General features: G+C 42.5%; 2 protein-coding genes across 3 annotated transcripts in view; one reads left to right on the top strand and one right to left on the bottom strand.

Moving 5' to 3' along the window:
* Window positions 1-18,521, top strand: part of GIGYF2 (GRB10 interacting GYF protein 2) — an 89,953-nt gene that overhangs the window by 28,109 nt on the left and 43,323 nt on the right. For both annotated transcript variants that reach the window (XM_066598415.1, XM_066598422.1), the window contains exon 8: window positions 16,096-16,281. In XM_066598415.1, coding sequence (XP_066454512.1) covers window positions 16,096-16,281 — 186 coding nt within the window. The remainder of the gene's footprint in view (window positions 1-16,095; window positions 16,282-18,521) is intronic.
* On the bottom strand, window positions 525-6,265 carry KCNJ13 (potassium inwardly rectifying channel subfamily J member 13). Its single transcript, XM_066598433.1, has 4 exons — window positions 5,946-6,265; window positions 4,615-4,772; window positions 2,155-2,646; window positions 525-2,033 (listed from the first exon to the last, which is right to left on the bottom strand). Coding segments are annotated over exons 2-4 (1,125 nt in total). The 5' UTR covers window positions 4,616-4,772; window positions 5,946-6,265; the 3' UTR covers window positions 525-1,401.

Genomic DNA, 18,521 nt, shown 5'->3' with positions numbered 1-18,521 from the left:
GTCATGGCCAGGAGTAGGTTGTTAGCCAAATTGACTGTTCTACGCTGTTTATGTAACTCTGTTCTGGAAGCAGCGTAGCACAGCAGGATGGGTCCCCATTCTGAATGATAATGTGCAGTCCCAGAGGTGGGACTGGCAAATATCAGACATTTATGGTATATTCTGGTGGATATTGAAAATATATACACTCAGTTGTAAAAATTGTTTGACCCTTTTTGAGTCATAACATTCACATGCAACTAATCAATAAGCTTGCTTGCGATTATATCCTGTGGATATGACATAATTGTCTGAGACAGGAATACCCCTTTAACCTCATAACTTTCTGTAGATGTGTGTATGTCATTGATTTGCAGTAATGTATTTTGAAGCACAGATGCATAAATTCAAGGGATGAACTGTCGGCATATCCTGATTATAGGAGAGTAGTGGACAGTAATCCGTTGTGATTTCAGTCCTCTCACATCACCATGTCATTTTCTGCAATCACACATTAACCAGCAGCAGGGAACTAACTGGAAGCGCACAGTTTATTCATGTTTATTGTCACAAATATATTGAACGGGCGTTGCATGGCCAGCCTCGATGCAGTCCCTTTCACTCTTCCTGCCCCAGGACAGAGCATCTCTGGGTCTGTGCCCTCTTCCGCTATCATAATCTGCCAGCTAGGAATTGTTAAAGGGTTAGTACAGCGATTCCTATAAGTGCAGAGTCTGATTCTTTTGGGGAAAAAAAAAGGCCAAGCAAGTATGTGTGCGCTTTAGCATATTCCTCCCCTGCATGAGTGCCCTATGTGCCTGTCGTAATGATACACAAACTTGTACTACTCTACTAGTGGGTGTCAAGGAAGCATGCTTGTGTTCTCACTCTATAGATGTACCTGCGTTCGTCTTCTGTGTACCTCTTGCACTTCTGAGTGTATCGCCCGTCTCGTGTTACTAAATACAGTGCACTCCACGTTTAAAGGACAATCTGATGAGCAAACCCTTCCTGTATGTGAACAACCTGAGTCAACTTTTCTCAAATGTGTCCATTGTATCATTTGCACTTTTTATGTCGGAGTTGGCCGGCTTGCTGTACATTTATAAGTGCTAGTCCACTGTCTCTTAAGCCTACTCTGCCTTTTTTGTTTTTTTTTCTTGGAGTGCTGTCACTCCCCTGAGCAATTCTTTTATTACAGTTATACATTATCAGGTGGGCAGAGTCCCACAGACCCCTCTTGTAACATCGGGGCTACAGAGCTTGGTGTTCTCTAGTAAGGTATAACAGAACAGTCTTTTGGAGCCTTGACGATGGCATCCTCATTTCCTGTGTGAATTTTCTTTGGAGAAGCGTCGGCATAGTTATCGGAATGAGGATGACTGAAGGGACTAAGGAAAGTCATTGGTTTTAAAATATTGTTTACTCTCCAAGTCCAGTCTCGCAGATTTGAAAGGTATCCCCTCTTTGCCCGTTCGCACAGACTTCCAGCTCAGTTCTGTAGGACTGTCTGTGTGAGGCTTGTGGCAACTCGGGGAGCGGACGGCCAAACGTTTCCATACAGACGCGGTATCCTCCTTCGGGCTGGCGTGTTAGACATGGCGCAAAACGGTGTCCTTGAAGTATCTCGTTTGGTAGATAAGAAGTACGGCTCTGGCAGATTTCCCCTGAGCCTTCCTGAGTAGCGGATAGACAGACCACGAGCTCCAGGTGACCCGCAGATGATACAGTTTCACGTTGCAATAAAGGTGCCAGCGGGCTTCCAGGAGATAGACTATGGGTATACGTGAGAGGGAAGGAGAAGAAAGGGCACTCCACGTTGCTGTTTTGACTGTCCAATAAAAAGTCAACGCTGCTCTGCTGGATTTGGCCATCGCCTCTTTCTTGGTAGAGAATGCCACTAACTCGGACCATGGTTAGCGGGCTTGGGCGTGTGTTTGCCACTTGGAACATTAAACACGGCTTTCCTTCCGGACTGCCCACGACAGCCAACCTTGAGAAGACTATCGATGGAGTGCGGTTCTTCGGTCGTGCGATTTTTGCCACAAAAACACCTGTTGAATACATAATCTGGAATAAGTGAAAATGCACAAAGACGAAGCATAATTTATATAGGCGTAACGACGATGGCTTACAGTGCCTATGACATTTTATGCTATAAGGTGAATATCTGACCTGTTATAAATGCCTCCAGCATGAGTCCAAGCAGCATTTGTACTGCGAGAAGAGCAATAGCACTTGGGCAATCTCCGCTTGGAAACATGGTGCCATATCCAATGGTGAGCTGTGTCTCCAGAGAGAATGAAAAGGCAGCAGTGAAGCTAGTTATATATTTCACGCAGATGGTGTGATTCTCTGGTGGAGCATCATGGTCCAGGTCCAGATCCCCATTCATTTCAGCCAAAAGGTACCAAAAAACAGCAAAAAGGAGCCAGTGTGCCAGGAAAGAGGCAGAAAAGGCCAACATCATCCAACGCCAGCGCATGTCAAGCAGTAGCCCCCAAATGTCACGCAGGTATGACAGTCCCTGCCCCTGGATTCCAACAGCCTTTATGGTGCTGTGTCCATCTTTAGTTACCAGTCGATGAGAACAAGAGTTGAGCAGAGTACATCTCGGGGACCTGCTGTGAGAATCCCCCTCCCGGTCTGTGCTGACCTGCAGCACCACTGAAAAGAGAAAACGGCCATATCAAAGAGCGCTCATGTAAAACAAATGCCGTATTAGGCTAAGTTCACACTAGCAGTTTTTGTTTAAGTCTAGCTGTTTCATCATCGGAGTAGCTAAATGGGGGGGGGGTTAGTTTTTATGCCTATAGACATACGTTGACACTGAAGACCTTCAGTTTCACTCCGTTTGTCAATGTTATGTTGCCATTCCTATTTTATCACTGATGAGAAAGTGCAGAATGCTGTGCTATTGATTCTAGTTCAAAAAAGCAGAAATCACCGAAGGGAATAGAAAACGAACATAAAATATAACTTTTATTAAATATATTAAAATACGGTGAAATAATGTATATGTATATACGAAGTGACAGTCACCGATTCTCACAACACTATCGATAAGCTATTCACTTTACTGACAGCTTAACTGATTTGATATCTATGAGAATTGGTCAAGTATCAAGACCACCTCATTTAGCCCTTATAGACCTTGTGGGGTCTCCACAGTTAAGCTATCAGTAAAGTGAATAGCTTATCGATAGTGTTGTGAGAATCACTGACGGTTTGTCACTTAGTATATACATTATTTTGCCGTATTTTAATATATTTAATAAAAGTAATATTTTATGTTAGTTTTCTTTGGGAATTTTTCTGCCAACCGTGACTTTAATCCAAAAAAGCAGAGCCAAAATATATTGCTAGGCTTCCATTTTTATTTAAACATTGCTGCCAATGGAAACCAGAAGCAAACAGCCATTTGTTTGCGTCCGTTTTTCATTTCCATTTTCTCTCCGTTTAGCTGCTCCCAAAACGGAACTGCTAGACAGAAGCAAAAAAAGAAAAACCTCTAGTGTGAACTTTTCCTAAAAAGTACTTTGAGAGATCTATTTATATGCTTTGCCTAATCCGTCCGTATAGTGAAACCTTTTAGCAGGACTGACCACATAAGTAATCATACTGGTAACAATCTCTTTCTGTAAACTCAATGAAGCAGTAATAAAAAATCAATACATTACCTAACCGCATCATAAATCAAGACTGACACAGAGCAAAACTGATACAAGGTGGCTTACTCTGAAAATAGATACTTTGTATCCAGCCATAAGGCGCTGCTACTGGAATCTTTACTTGTAAGCTTTGTACACACATGATAAAATGACGGTGTTAACACTATGGGTCGTCTTAGACCAGACGATTATGGTTTCGGTCACCGCTAGTTCGTTCGCTGTTGTAGAGCCTGTTTATACAGGCAGATGCATCGTTGGCTCATTCAAAATGAGAACCATTCAGTCTTTCACATTCGCTGTATAAGTGAATGAGAACGACTGAACGAACGATGCTTAAGTCAAACCAACGATAATTTTTATGCTTGCATAAAATGAACAACGGACAAAAAGTGAATGATTCTCGTTCACCGGTCATTCGTTAGCTCGTGTTTAGACCGAACGATTATCATTTATTTTTGCTCGTTTGAACAGTTTTTGCATGATATGATTGTTCCATCTAAAAGTACCTTAAAGCACGAAGAAAAAATGAAGCACGCTTGAGGACAATAAAAGTACCCCCCCATAAGTTTAGATGGGGGTACAGAAGCTGGTTAGGTGTATTTTGTAGTACTGGCCTTCTAGTTGAAGTCTACAAGAGGCAAGATCAGATTGGAGCATGTTTCCTCTCTAACCAAGTTTCTTCACATATTCCAAAAACTTCTGGATAAGTTAATTGGCTTCCTAATTATTAATTATCTGTCATAGAGACACATCAGTGACATAGTATGCTACTTATACTGCTACAGAACATGGTGCAGCTATAAGACAGTAGAGGCAATGATCATTACTGCTGGATGATCTACAAATACAGGGCTGATAGGACTTACCCCTGCCTTTTAAAGACTTCAATGATATATAATGTGACTTCTGCACAGTCACCTAACTTCAAATAAACTTATTCTGCTGCAGATTATTAGGTACTTACTTTTCTGTTGGTGATAAACCCGATGCACCGCTTGTGTCCCTTGTCACTGAGATGCCAACATCCAGAGAGCAGGACGGTAATGGGTATTCCGCAGCTTGTAAGAGATGACAACGCGCTACCTGCGGCGTCCCCGTGTGACTTTCAATTGCTCGACCAACCTGAGCAAGATGAACAGTATAATACACATCGATATCCCAACAACTTGTTACTTCTGAGGCCTAGCTTATGGCATGCAGTGCTAACGTTCACTTATCACACTGTTCCCTTTGACGCCACCTCCCACCCCCCCTCCATCTAAAGGCACCTGAGCTGACTCTGGCTCTATTCCCTGAAGGCAAGCAGGGGCCTGTGCCTGCATAACCCTTGTGTTCTGAGCTATTGCCAGACTGAGAGGGAGAGGGGGGGGGGGGAGTGTTTGTGTTATGATTTCACGCTCAGGGGTAAGCTGCTTTTAGACGCACACATCATGACGCTCATGTGACATGTCCCGCTGCGGGAAAATATTCCGGCTTTTGTTCACTCTGGGATGCAGCGGACGGCAGGTAGGATTCACCTGGACGTGGCACTAACGTTCCTGCCTTTGCCGTTCGCTGGATGCACGAAGTCCAGTCTTTCTCTGTTTCGCCTGTAGCAACGGCATTCTTGTCACAGTGTGACATTCCTTTAAACAAATACGATGCGCTCTCTTGCTGCGCGATAAAAGAAACCCTTGCTGCGGTGAATATTCCATACAAACAGATATTAAAGTCGGTTTCTTACATGCTTTACACAACTGATGCATCTAATCCTGATTAAATATACCTGTCAGTTTTATTTTTGTTCCCCCCCCTACTTCTGCAAACATTCAAGTAAACGCGAGCTAACCTTTCATTCATTGGCCTATCGATGAATGGACTAGTTGTATACGCTGTCTTAATACAGCTGTAAGGAGGTCGTTTTCAATACCATGTGATTGGAGCATTTTATTGCAAGGATGTGGATTGTTAACGATGAACTTTCTTAACCAAACATCCGGGGGTTAATCTTAAGACGTTCAGAGATTTACCCAGAGTTTTCAGAATCAATCAGCACACAAGCTCAATTCACTGGAGGAAGCATCACATGCTCAGCATGTGTTGGCCGTCCGTGCTGGATAAGTGAGGGGCACAGGGGTGCAGTACACACACTGGTACTACTGTTAATGATGCTTGCTTTAGGCCCCATCAGGCAGTCGCATATGATAGGAGTTGTGAGAAGCTGCAGTTAACAGCAGCTCTGTCCGCATGAAGAAGCAGCACATTACACACACGGGTCTGTCTTATCTTGGACTCCTAAATCAGGATTGTACTTACCTTATGGGATGAGTATGCCGGCGAAGACGGAAGTCCGCTAATTGGCTTTCCTTTTGGGGAAAAAAAAAGCAAAAAACTTCAGGTAAGTTCCTGCTCAGTTCAGCTGCCTTCTCCAGATTATTATGCAAATCCTGTTTAGGATAACTTCTTGGGATTTGCGTCACGAATACAATTCCAGTCTTTTGTCTATATTAGTGTAGTCTCAAAAGCTGCTCGTTGGGTGACTTTTATGTTCTAGCTGTCACCTTCTCAGTGGTTCCTGATCACTGTGACCTAGCTTTCCAGTCCGGTGACGCGCTCCTTCTCAGTCTCTGGGGGGAGCCCTTGCTGGGTCTGGAGTCATAACCCACATTCCTGTGGTTATAAATCAGGAGGCTGGACGCTTTGGGTACTACATTTGATTGGTTCCTAGGTTATTAGGGTTATGCCATTAAGGGAGTGGTATGGTTGCAGCTCTGCCCTTCCAGTGATTAGTTATGCACAGTAGGTGCACTTTATTTTCCATTAACAGTCTCATTACTGCTTGGTAAAGGTGTTAATGGAGCAACGATTTAAGATATGTTAAAACAAAGTGTGGTTTTTACTTTTTTGCACTTGTAATTAGGGGGCAGGGTGTTCATCTTGGCACTGATTTTGCAGAGATGCTTCTTGAATGGCTGGAAGATCAGTATAGTGGAACTTGCATGCACGTTTCTACATTTTTCACAAGGTTATGGGGGAAGATTTTTTTTACTTTTTCATCATAGATTGCGTTTATAGACACCTAGCGAGACTTATTTGATCTACAGCACTATAAATTGTTAGGATAGGATTGTAGGGGTCATGCTGAGCTTCATTCTTGACTTCATACGGTTCATGGTTTACAGTCAAAACTCATTTGTTTTACTTGACAAACTTTTTTTTTTACCCCAGCTGCATGTCAGTTGCTGTGTTTTCTGGTAGTGGGCAATGTATATATTAAGAGTGTATCGTGTAAGCGGCGGAGGGGGACACGGAAAGGCACCGAACACATGTCTTCTGTGCATTTCAGAAGGAGTGGGTGCTTGTTTTCCACTGGACTTTGCTCGCCTCTGTCCAGATAAGCGGATTGAAGAAAACAGAGCCCTATTGTTCCTGGAGGAGCAAAGCCGTCTTCAGGCCTGCGGTGCTGAATATTAAAGTAATGACCCAAATCCCACTCCCCTCAGGGCTTCTGTTCTACCGTCCTGCCTAAAGTTTTGGCCTCCTGCTGTTAGTGGCACGTCAGTGCATGCCCATACCAAACAGTAGAAGGAGAAGCTACGCAGGTATCTCAAAACTTGTCCCTTGATTCAGAAGTTGGCAACTCTTTAACCCTTTTAATGTTGTTGCGTTTTTCATAGCATCAACAAACTACAGTGACAAATCCCTTGAGTATTTTTTTGGCTTTTTTTAAATTTACCTTTTCCTCCTTCTTGCTGAATTGAAAAATAACTATTTCTAGATTTCCAAGTCCCTCCCTCCCCTGTTGGGTGTATAGCCACATGATGTCTTCTCCTGCCAAGGCTTCAGGACCCCACCCTCTATCCTGAAAAGTTATCAATGTAGTAATCGAGAGGCGCTGCACAAGGAGGATGCTGTTTGTTTTCTTATGGTACTCAGGTCCTGAGTTTATACGATCATTAGTGCAGAACTCGTGATTGGATATGATAAAAAAAGCATAAGTGGCCTAACAATGCTTTAATTGCCCCTTTTTCCAATCCTAAAAAAATATGTGCTTCTGCTTTAAAAATTGTGCAAATTATCTTGAGACAAGCTTTGGGGGTTTCTATTAAATATTGAGTGTCTATTAAACTAGATTGCTACCTTTCTGTATAGATAATTGTCTTTACAGTTCCTATACAGTTCTGGTATTAATGAGTCAAATGGGCTGTTGAAAATACAGTGCCTGTGATAACTAGCAAAACTGCATATCGCTCTATTTACCTAAAATTAAGTTCTGAGAAATCACCTTAAAAATGCTGGCCACTAGGGGTCTTCCTTTTAATCTGCTCTTCATTGCCTGTTGTAATGTGAAATCCATCTCTAGATGAATTACAGGAAGTGGTGGTGGTGGTGGGGGGTGGGGGCGGTCTGTTTGCTGCTGTTTCATACTGCCCATAGAAGTCTATGGAGGGGGAATGTGGGTAGAGGAGGGACTTCCATAGATTTGTTGCTTCAGCTTCTTGTAAGTGTTTTATTGGAGCTCAGTGCTGTATTCACATCTATACTGCTCAGTACTGCTGTCTGTCTTAAGTAATGCTGCTGCTTCCATATGTGAACCAGCTCAGGGAAAACTGAGAAATAGAGCCTGCAGAGAGAAAAAATTGCTGAAAAATACATCTCCTATATTGGCCAGAAATATTCATAAAAGTCACCTGCTAAGTGTAGGTATGTGTAAAGGTTTAGTATCCATACATCACTTTGCTATACAGCAATGTAACCCAGCTGGGTCTGTTGGCTATAGAATCGGATACATGGGAACCTCCGTATGATATTGTAACACATTTATTCAGAAGTGTTCTCCTTTTAGCTATTATACAGGTCTATAGATCACTCTATAAAAGACTTGTTTTGCATTCTGTCATTAAATCTATCATTAGAGACAACCAATGACATACTAAAATAATGAAAAAAAAAGACACAGAAGTAGTTGTGGGGTATACGCAAAGAATGATCGTTTAAGCTTCCGTTCACTTCTGAGTAAGGGGTCTCCTAAGGTGGTTCAGTCTGCCTATCCTGGTATTTTGACAGCAAGAATGGTATAGCCTGCTGTGGTGGTCTTGCTATCCACGACTGGCCGACCCATTAGGACTCCATAGAGAGTCATTCCCTGTGATGACACAAGCGAGTTCATGTTAGAATGCGGTGCGATATTCCATAATATCATATAAGGGGATGCATGACCTTGTCATGTCATGGCTCTGTGGCTTCTGTAATTATACAAAGTCCAAGTTCGATTATGGTCTTTGCCCATAGTTCCTACAATTGTAATGTTTATATTGCATGCAAGTTTGTATTGCACAACATCACACATTAGATGTTGCAGTGTTGGGGCTCATGCGCACTGACGTACATTCTGTGAATTTCACGGATGGCGCCAGGACCCATTATACTCAATAAGGCTATATACAGGATGGCGGTGTGCTTTAAAACAAAATAGCAGCATATCCTGTTGTGGTCCGTATCACGGGCTGGAATTGGTCATGCAATGTCCACTGCCCGTGGTCTCTCACAGCACACGGATGTTTGTCCATGTGATGTGAGGTCTATCTGAGAATGTCGAGCACGACTCGCATGAACCCTTAGTGGACCTTCTGGAAACTATTCACAACCAGCTGGGAGAATTGTCCAACACATCACATTTCTTTATTATGAAGGATTGCAGACGTATTGAAAGGGAATGTAAATTCTCACATGGCATTGTCGTCTCCTAATTCACCGAAAAAAGAAAAATAAAGGCCAGAATGCTACTGGTGGGCTGTGGTTTGTAAGCTCTGAGATGTCCTCTTCTGTTCCGTCCATCTCTTCCTATTGACTCACAGTAGATGTCAATCAGCTAAACCCGTCCATCATGTAAAGTGTATGGGAGTCCTACGAACATTTCTCCGAATGTCTATTCACTAGACAATTGGACAGTGTTAGGCCGCATTCCCATAAAACTGAAATCTCAAGGAATGTGCACAGCGGTACCGTGCGTAGATTCAGCGAGATTTCCACAGCGGAAAGGCAGCTTCAAAACCAGCGCTGTTCGGCACAGGTTTGAAGTGGCTTCTCTGCCTCCATTCCAAAGCGGGAATCTCTCCCAATAGAGAGGAGAGAGCCCACAGTGGAAATAGTGGACATGCCGTGGCTCTGAATTCCATACGGCATGTTAGTTTCAGTGCGGACTGTCGGCAGCGTGTGGACGAGGTTTTTGCAGATCCTGTCCACTTTGCTGCTTAGTCTCAGGTTCAAGATGCCAGGCGGAATTTCCATGCAGAAATTCCACTGCAATTCCGCCCGTGTGAACCTAGCCTTAAAGGACCAGTGATCAGCTAGTGAACAAGTTCTCGTTTGTTGGCTGATCAGTGACTTTTTCAGCAAGCATAAAGAAGCTTGTTCTTCCTCTGTATATGTCCCCATATGAATAGGGAGATATATAGCCAACCTATGGAGATGAGCTATTATAGGTACGATCGTTTGTCCCCATTAGCGGATACTTGGCCTGTGTAAAAGCAAATTAAACGAACACCTTGATCAGAACACTCTGCATCGGGTGGCGAAAAGGGCCCTAGTGCACACTTGATATGTAAGGCCAGCCTTGCTTTCACAGTGAATATTTTAGAATCAAGAGACTGGACCTCATTTATCCAAACTGCCAAGCAGTTGGTACCCATAGCAGCCAATCACAGCACAGCTTTCATTTTATCAAAGCAGCTTCAGAAATGAAAGCTGCGCTCTATTTGGCTAATATGGGCAACAGCTGCAGTCTTACTGTTAAGGCCCATTTACACTGAGCGATGATCGCTCAAACGACAGTTTGAATGACGGCTTTGAACGATCATTTTGCATAAACTTTGAAATAGCTACTTAAGAGCAATTAAGTGTGCAAATGAAGCCTTAGCTGGAAGCAGTTAATAGCCCTAGGGCTCTGATCTGCTTTCAGTTCCTTTGTTCTCCAGCAGGAAACAATGCTATCAGCACTTTCCCAGGAGAACTACTGATAAGGCTGAAGGATGATTTTTAGGTTGGACTGAATTTAACGATCAGCTAGCAGTGCACGAAAAGTGCACAATGGCCGCACGTTTAGAGGCATCGATTATCGCTAAAACAATCGCTTTTTACTGTAGCCAAAGTATAAAGTGTTTGCTTGTAGAATGCCAATTTGTTTTAAACAGAGAATAAAGTTTCAAACAGCCTGTTTTCAGACCTTGGAAACACACAATCACTTGCTGCAATCATGTTTTCCGGTTAGTTTAGAACATGTTAAAGGGGTTTTCAAGGGAAATACTTCTGATGCCCTATCCTCAGGATAGGTCATCAATAGTTGATTGCCCGGGGTCTTCGCTCGGGACCCCAACCGATCAGCTGAGCGGGCGCATGCTGTCAGCACCGCAATAACACAGAGGTTAGAGCAGAAGCCTCCACGCCGACCTCTGTGTCCAGTGCTTGTAACTGCAGGCACAGCTCTCATTGAAATCAATACGAGCTATGCCTGCAGTTACAAGCATCGGCCACTACACAGAGGTTACACATCATATGGAGACATGCTACACTGATGCCATTATACTGTTCCTTTGTTATTCCTCTTAGACATATATGGAGAAATTGACAATTGGATGTTACATTGACATTCTCCTCGACCAAATGATATGCTCCTGTGCTGTATGCTATGGTCAAAGCAGATTTAAATAAAGATGTGTGTATGCTGGGACACACCCTGTTGACCATTTAGATTGGGTTCACATCAGAGCCTTTCTGTTTATGGGTCTCGATTTGTTTTCTTTTCAAAACAACAAAGCGGATGTTTAATTGATGCAAATGGTTCCATTCAAAAAACAGCTAAGACAACCATTGTAATCAGTTTGTAATGCACCCATCCATCCTTGTTTGAAATATATCTCTATTATACAACTGCACATGCAGAATTGTCTTAAACGGATCCATTCAATGGAATCATTTTTGGGTTTGTCCCATAAAAAATAGTGTGAAAAATGTAAGAAAAAGCCCATTCCGTCCCAAAAACGGATGGCGCAGAAATAGAAGCAAACAAAAGTCTCATTAAAATCAATAGGGATTTTACTGGAACCGGTTTTACCATTTTTTAACTCGTAGGGCTTTTTCGCACCAGTGATATTTTGTGGCATGTGCATCCATTCTTTTGAATGGATTCATTCAATCGAGCGATTTCTTTTTTCCTTGCAGCATTGTTGCTAGGAAAACGATCACAGCATGTTCTGTTTCCTTGGAAGGCCTCATCCATTAGTTTCAGTAGGACCATAAAAGCCATCGCAATGGTCCTATCATGCGTGTGAAAATCGCAATTTCGTGCCAGTGATGCAAATTTTAATAAGAAACACTTGGCATCGCCGTGCAAACCTACATGTTGGCAAGCGCGATATCGAGTTGTGTTTCTCAGCCCCATATCGCGCCCACCGGCATAAATAAGCACTGAATAGCGAAGCAAATGATATAGGAACGCCTCCCTTTCTGTGGTGGTTCAGGCTATAGTCGCACACAGCAGATTTGTTGCAGACGTTTCTGCGCCTGTGCCATACATCCGAGTAGGGCTTGAAGTCATCTACGTGCCTGCTGCCCTTCACATGTGACCTCGTTCACATGAATGGAACGGATTTCCAGTCACAGAAATTTCTCCATGAAATGTGCAGTGTGTGAATTTCCCCTTAAGCCGAGACCATTCAATTATTCAATGTTTTTCTTTTGTGTGCCTTGTTATAGGCCAAGCAATGACAGGTGAGTAGGTCTGCCATAAACAATGCCCAGACTGAGTTCCTGACCCTGTGTTCTCCCCTCCTGCCGACCACTTCACACAGCTACCGACACACTTCTAGTCTTTTTTTTATTTTTCCTTTCTTTTCCCATAAACCTTGCTTTTGGCTCTTGATCAAAAATACCCCACTAATGAGTGCTGGGTGCAATCCAGAGATTTCATGCCTGTTCTGACCGGATCTTGAAGCTTTGGTCAGAAAGTAGGCTAAAAGTAAGAATGAATGGTGAAATAATGGCAGTGATATAGATGGGATGGGGAGGCTGTGGGTTTGTGCTTTTCCGAATAAAACCTTTATTAGATACTATTCACTTTCAGAGCTAATAGTTTCCTTCTGTGAGAAGGGCTTAACCTCATTTTACTGGAAACTTACTTAAAGGGGACTTCCAGCAATCTAATTTTAGGTAGATTACATTGTAAAACTTTTGTCATGAATTGAAAGATCCTGTCCAAGTAATCTTTCATTAAGTCATTGAGCAGTTTTCAGCATGGCGGCTCTCAGGAACCTCTGAAATCGCACAGTTAACTAGTGTGCAATATTTATATATTTTGGACATAACTGAAAACTTAAAGTGGTTGTTCCAGGATGTACAATCCCTCTGAGGATGTGGGGCTCGGGGCGATCAGCTGCTCATCCCGAGCCCCGCTCTCAGTACCACCTTCTAACTGCTTAATGGCAGTCCTCTAATAACAGGACTACAGGTGGTCTGTCCATTCTCGGACATATAGAGGGGATTCTAATTGAGGAACCCCACGCTATGAGGTTCATATGGAATATGAACAGGGGAGAAAATCTTGGCCAAACGCCTTTAAAGGGAACCCGTCAAATTGAACATGCAGTCCAATCAGCCACATCTTATGGAGCAGGATGACCTGAGCAGATTGATATAGTTTTGTAGGAAAAGATTCAGAATGTCTCGTATTTCATTCATTTTAATTTTGCTGATCGTTTTGAACTTGGGAGTCCAGTGGGCGGTCCTATCAGTGATTGACAGCCTTCCTTGTGCAAATGTACATACAAAGACTGCTATCAATTACTGATAGGAGCGCACACTGGACTCCTAATTCTAAAGTAAACCGCAATTAAAATTGGAAAGTCGTTCTGTACATAACTATAAATCTGCTCAGCTCGTTCTGCTCTATAGCATGCTGCCTGTGGATTGGTCTACATTCTCAATTGACCGGTTCCCTTTAAAGGTTTCAGGACAGGAGGGGAAAGGGAATATATTACCTGTACTTACTCTTTGCCTCCCCTCACATCCATCAGTTCTCCACTCCATTCTCAGCTGTCCGAAACAACTGCAGCACTTTTCTGACTACCTTATGCACACTGTGCTTTGTTCTTTGATGGACCAGCGCTGATCATATGTGTGGCAGATAAAGTGGATCAGTAGTCTAACACCACCAATGCATTGTGGGTATTAAATTTGGTAGTCTGAATATTGCGTCGGCCTTATTGGATGGCTGAAAATGAGACCTAGAACCGGCGAATCGGGAGGACAATAGAGAACTGTAGGTAACATATACTATCTTCCAACCATTATTATTTTCCTTGAAGTTGGAAATAGTTGTATTCACCTTTGTGACTATCATTTGATGAAAGCTAGCACAAGAGGAAATTTGAAGAATTACCCGCTTAGTAAGACAATTGGTCGCAGTTGTGGAGGGTGTTCAGGTTTAGCGAAAGGGTTGGTCTGCTGTAATCTAAGGGTGTTCAGCAGCAAGCCTTCCCATCTAGTGAAGAGGACTTGAAGTTTAGCCTCTGCTCTTCGTAGCTTCTTTATGTTCTGACAGATAGATGAGCCCCTGTCCATTATCTACACACATGCTGACAAGCCATAGAACTAGGATTAATTTCATGGAAGACGTTCAGTTGCTTAGTAAATAATTTTTAAACAAACATCGATGCTGTTTTGGTCTTCAGTATGTTGAATGTGTGCTTTCATTAGGTGTTTATTTTACTTTGCAAGCATTGTGAAATCTGTATTCGCTAAACTGCACTGAATGATTTACAAATTGGGTTTACAAAGGTGCGGCACTAATTAGCATTTTAAATGAATTCATTTTAAGCCACTGTGGACAGGTAATGTCCACAATCTATAATGTCATCAGAAATTCGTCAGCTGGCAAGGTACTTTGGTACATGCAGATCCACACACACAGCAGTCTTGTTTACCTACCTTAATCTGTAGTGTTGGCAAATACTAGTTCATAGCCAAGTGGAAAGGGTATATACTACAGGTTAGGCTATAGACAATAAATGACTGTCAGCTGAGGTGGTTGAATACACCTCTCGATAGTGTGTGTTTGTGCCAGAATTATCCTAAAAAATGTTCTTGGAAACTCATAAGCTGGGTTAGGTCTAGTGGGCACTGAAGGAATTGCAGCCTTGCTCTCTGAAGTATGGAGCCATTTACATGGGCCAAGAATAGGCTCCTTGTAATGAACACTGATCAACAAGCATTGATACTTGTTTACTGCCATTCACACAGCAGGTGAGTGGTTTTAGGGGGAGGAACAATTGTTTGTCCCCTTAGGACAGTCATTGGTCGGCTGTACCTCCCCCCCCCCCCCCCTTTTTTTTTTTTTTTAAACGTGTAGATAAATGTATGGCTGGCCAGATATATTCGCATATATCTGCCAGCAAAGGAGCATAAGCTGATCTTTTCCACATATGTACGTGATGATTGTTGGGAAACGGACATTGTGGCTTGGAAATTGGCCCAAATAAACGCTGCTTAACCACTAAGGCCAGGAGAAACATATTAAATAGGCAAGGAGTGGCCATACACTATGTTAAATATATGTTGCACTTTGTAGCAACTTGTGCTTATGTGATGGGTAATGTGATCAGTAGCGAGAGTGCGAATCACTTAATTTACCTAAAATATTTTTGTGCTAAGAAAATCATACTGGCCCCTTGGGGGTTATCCCTATCTTCTTGTCCACTGCCAGTTGTCCTGTAAAGTGGGAGTTGCTTGCTGGTGTGTCATGCTCTCCCATAGAAGTTGATGGAGAGGGGAGAGTGGAGAAGGAAGGAGAGCGCAGCTGAAAGACTCACTCAGACTGCTGCAGGACTTTTAGGGTATGTTCACACAAAGCGGAATTAGTGCGAATTTTCCATCGCGTAAAATCCACATTAAAAACGAATTCAATTTTTGCATCAAAACATGCGCCGCTGGTGCGGGTCCGCAGGAGAATTCAGTTGAAAGGGTAAAATCTGCTGTAGATCCGCACCAAAATCCACAATGTGTCTGCATACTCTAGGAGTGTTTTGAGTGCTGTTTGCTGTGGAGTGATTGTAAATCTGTCAAGACTCCTAGAAATGTTTTATACCTAGTGGGTTGCAGAAAAAGCTCTCTAGACTGCTATACACCAGGTTCCCACAGAGGCTTCTCGGTGTCTGAACGTGCATGGTGTTAGTGGTGGTCTACTCGGAAGGGGTTGGGGGAGGCATTTGGACAGGCCCAGTGCTTCTGACCTCCCAATAATCAAATTGGAAAGAGCCATCGTTTTAGTCTATGGGAAGCGTAATGTGTGATTTTTCCATGTACATTAGTATTGATGAGATGTCGCTCAGCTTCAGTTTCCTCATGCCAGTCGAAGACTGAGTGTTTCTGCAGGTAATAGTCTTTAGATTAACTCTCTTCTCACATCCTTCAGTACGGCCGGCGTTTGAAGAGGGCGTCACAGCACCTGCTGGGAGAAAGCATGAGTTTATCCGCTCGGAGATTGGGAACTGGCGGAGCCTGAGAGAGGAGTTAAATGGAGAGGAAGAGGAAGGTGGAGGTGTTTGGAGAACTGCAGCTCCCAGAAGAGATGGGGAAAGATGGCGCTCTCATAGTCCAGGTAAGTACTATATAAAAGTATATAGGTGAACCACAGCAAACAAATAGATGTCTGATCTTCTCTTAAAGAATCCTGTAATCAAAAATATCCCCCAAAAAATGGCAAACTGAAGCGCTATATAATGAACCTCTAAGTTTATCGGACACTTTATGTACTTTTTAATTATGTGATAATCAGTTTTTGTGTGTAGTAAAATAATTAGCATTAGGACTGTCACATAATTGGGAAGGATCAAACTACTGTACATTGCAGCCAACCTGAACTCTGGGTTTCCACTGTCAGAGACCCGAAACAGATACTGCGGTTAGTACAGAGCCTATTAACGCTCCAGTGCTAGATCACGACCGCAGAATGGATAGTCAGTCCAAGATCCTGCAAAAGCAGTGTCTCTTCTATGGCTTGTTGCATGTTGTTTAAGTAGACCATATTAAGTTGAATGTATAGATGTTAAGTTGTGTGTGTGTATATATAATATGTGTGTGTGTATATATATAATATATTACACACACACAAATCTAGATAGATATATTTATTACACACATACACAAACAAACACCGGGGAACACAACTTTTGGTGCTTAAAATGTTAGAATATTTTTTGGATATTTCTGGGTCGTAGATTCTGAAAATAATATTCGTTTTTGCCCATCAGGTCGTCTTTTCACTACAAACTATTTTATTTCAATATTATACCCCCATAAACCATTAATAACTACATTATTTTAAAATATATAGTACTGGAAGGATATATTCCATGAAGCTTAGAAAACGAACTACAAAGAAAAGTTTTTTTCATTGAGACTCGTCACTGAACCCTTGTTTTTGTGATTTCCTGCGATGCGATGTTCCTGGACATTCACAATAGATGCGCCAACTATAGTCTGCCATCAGATGTGTATCCCATCGTCCACGGTACCGCTCTTCCATGGTCCTTATTTCTTGGTGAAATCGTTCCCCCTGTTCGATACTGACATCACCAGGACACAATGGAAATCGATCCAAATGACTGTACAAATAGTAAAACTTGATGCTCATATTGCAACTAAGTATACAATATACAGTGAGCATATTCTCCACGAGTGACTGTAGTTAGCGGCCTCGTTGCTTCCAAGAATATTCTTTACAACCATACGGAACGATGACCACGCGCTTCAATATCGTCAGAGTTCCCTGATTTGCGATCCATCAAATTTACCTGCTTTTAGATTCTCCATGCTCATCACAGGAAATGTTCTACATATGTAGTCGAACCACCTTCCATCTCTCCTGAGAGCCTTTACAAATTGCTTCACCAAACCAAGTTTAAGGTGCAATTGGGGGCAACAGGATCTTTTCTCTGTCCACCAAGGGTTCTCGGATGGTATTTTTTCCTGCAGGAACCAAGTTTTCTGTCAAAGGCCGTAGTCTTCTCAAATTCCAGGCACCAAGAAAATTATTATTTTTTTTTACAATAATGTTTATTGATGTTTTAATTAAACATACATACAAGGAAAAAGCATTATGAAGAGGTTTCCAGTTTTGATATAAGAGGGTAGAACAATCCTTGCATTTTTCAAATAAGGTAATGGTAAACAATCGTTATTTTAAAACACAACTGTTAATGCAAATTTCCAGAAAGACAATATGCATAAGAAAAAAAACCAAAACAATGGCCTGGCCATGGCCAAATGGTATTTCGGGGGGTGGGGTGTTACCTCTCTCTCAGGACTGCCGCCCGTAGGGGCAAAGGCACCGTGATGGCATGTTTAGATTAGTAGGTTCATTCCTGCCGTAGGGAGGGTATAACTTATCCATGGGGTCCATATGCTTAGGAATTTGTCATATTTATCTTCTGTTATTGAGGTAAGCTTTTCATTTATCATATACCAGTTCATGCGGCGTTTAACTTCGGAGAAATCTAGTGATGCTTTACGCCAGGAATGGGCAATGGTTTGTTTTGTGGCTAAGAGGAGGAAAGATAGCAGTTTTCTGGAGTTTGAGGATATATCCTTGATCTTTTTGTTCAACAGGGCCTCCCAAGGGTTTTTGCGCAAGTTATGAAACGTTACAGAATAAATTAGGGTGTATGTTCTGATCCAAAGTCTTTTGACCCTGGGATAGGACCACCATATATGGAGCATGTCTCCAGGGGAAGAACATCCCCTGAAGCAATCCTTAGAGTAGCCCAGGGCGGCTTGTGCAGTTCGTGTTGGGACCAGATACCAGCAAAGGAGAATTTTGTATGAGGTTTCCAACATTAA

The sequence above is a fragment of the Eleutherodactylus coqui genome, chromosome 1 (assembly GCF_035609145.1).
Source record: "Eleutherodactylus coqui strain aEleCoq1 chromosome 1, aEleCoq1.hap1, whole genome shotgun sequence".
Taxonomy (NCBI): Eukaryota; Metazoa; Chordata; class Amphibia; order Anura; family Eleutherodactylidae; genus Eleutherodactylus; species Eleutherodactylus coqui.
The sequence above is the reverse complement of the archived record's forward strand: the minus strand, read 5'-3'. Positions and strand labels throughout refer to the sequence as shown.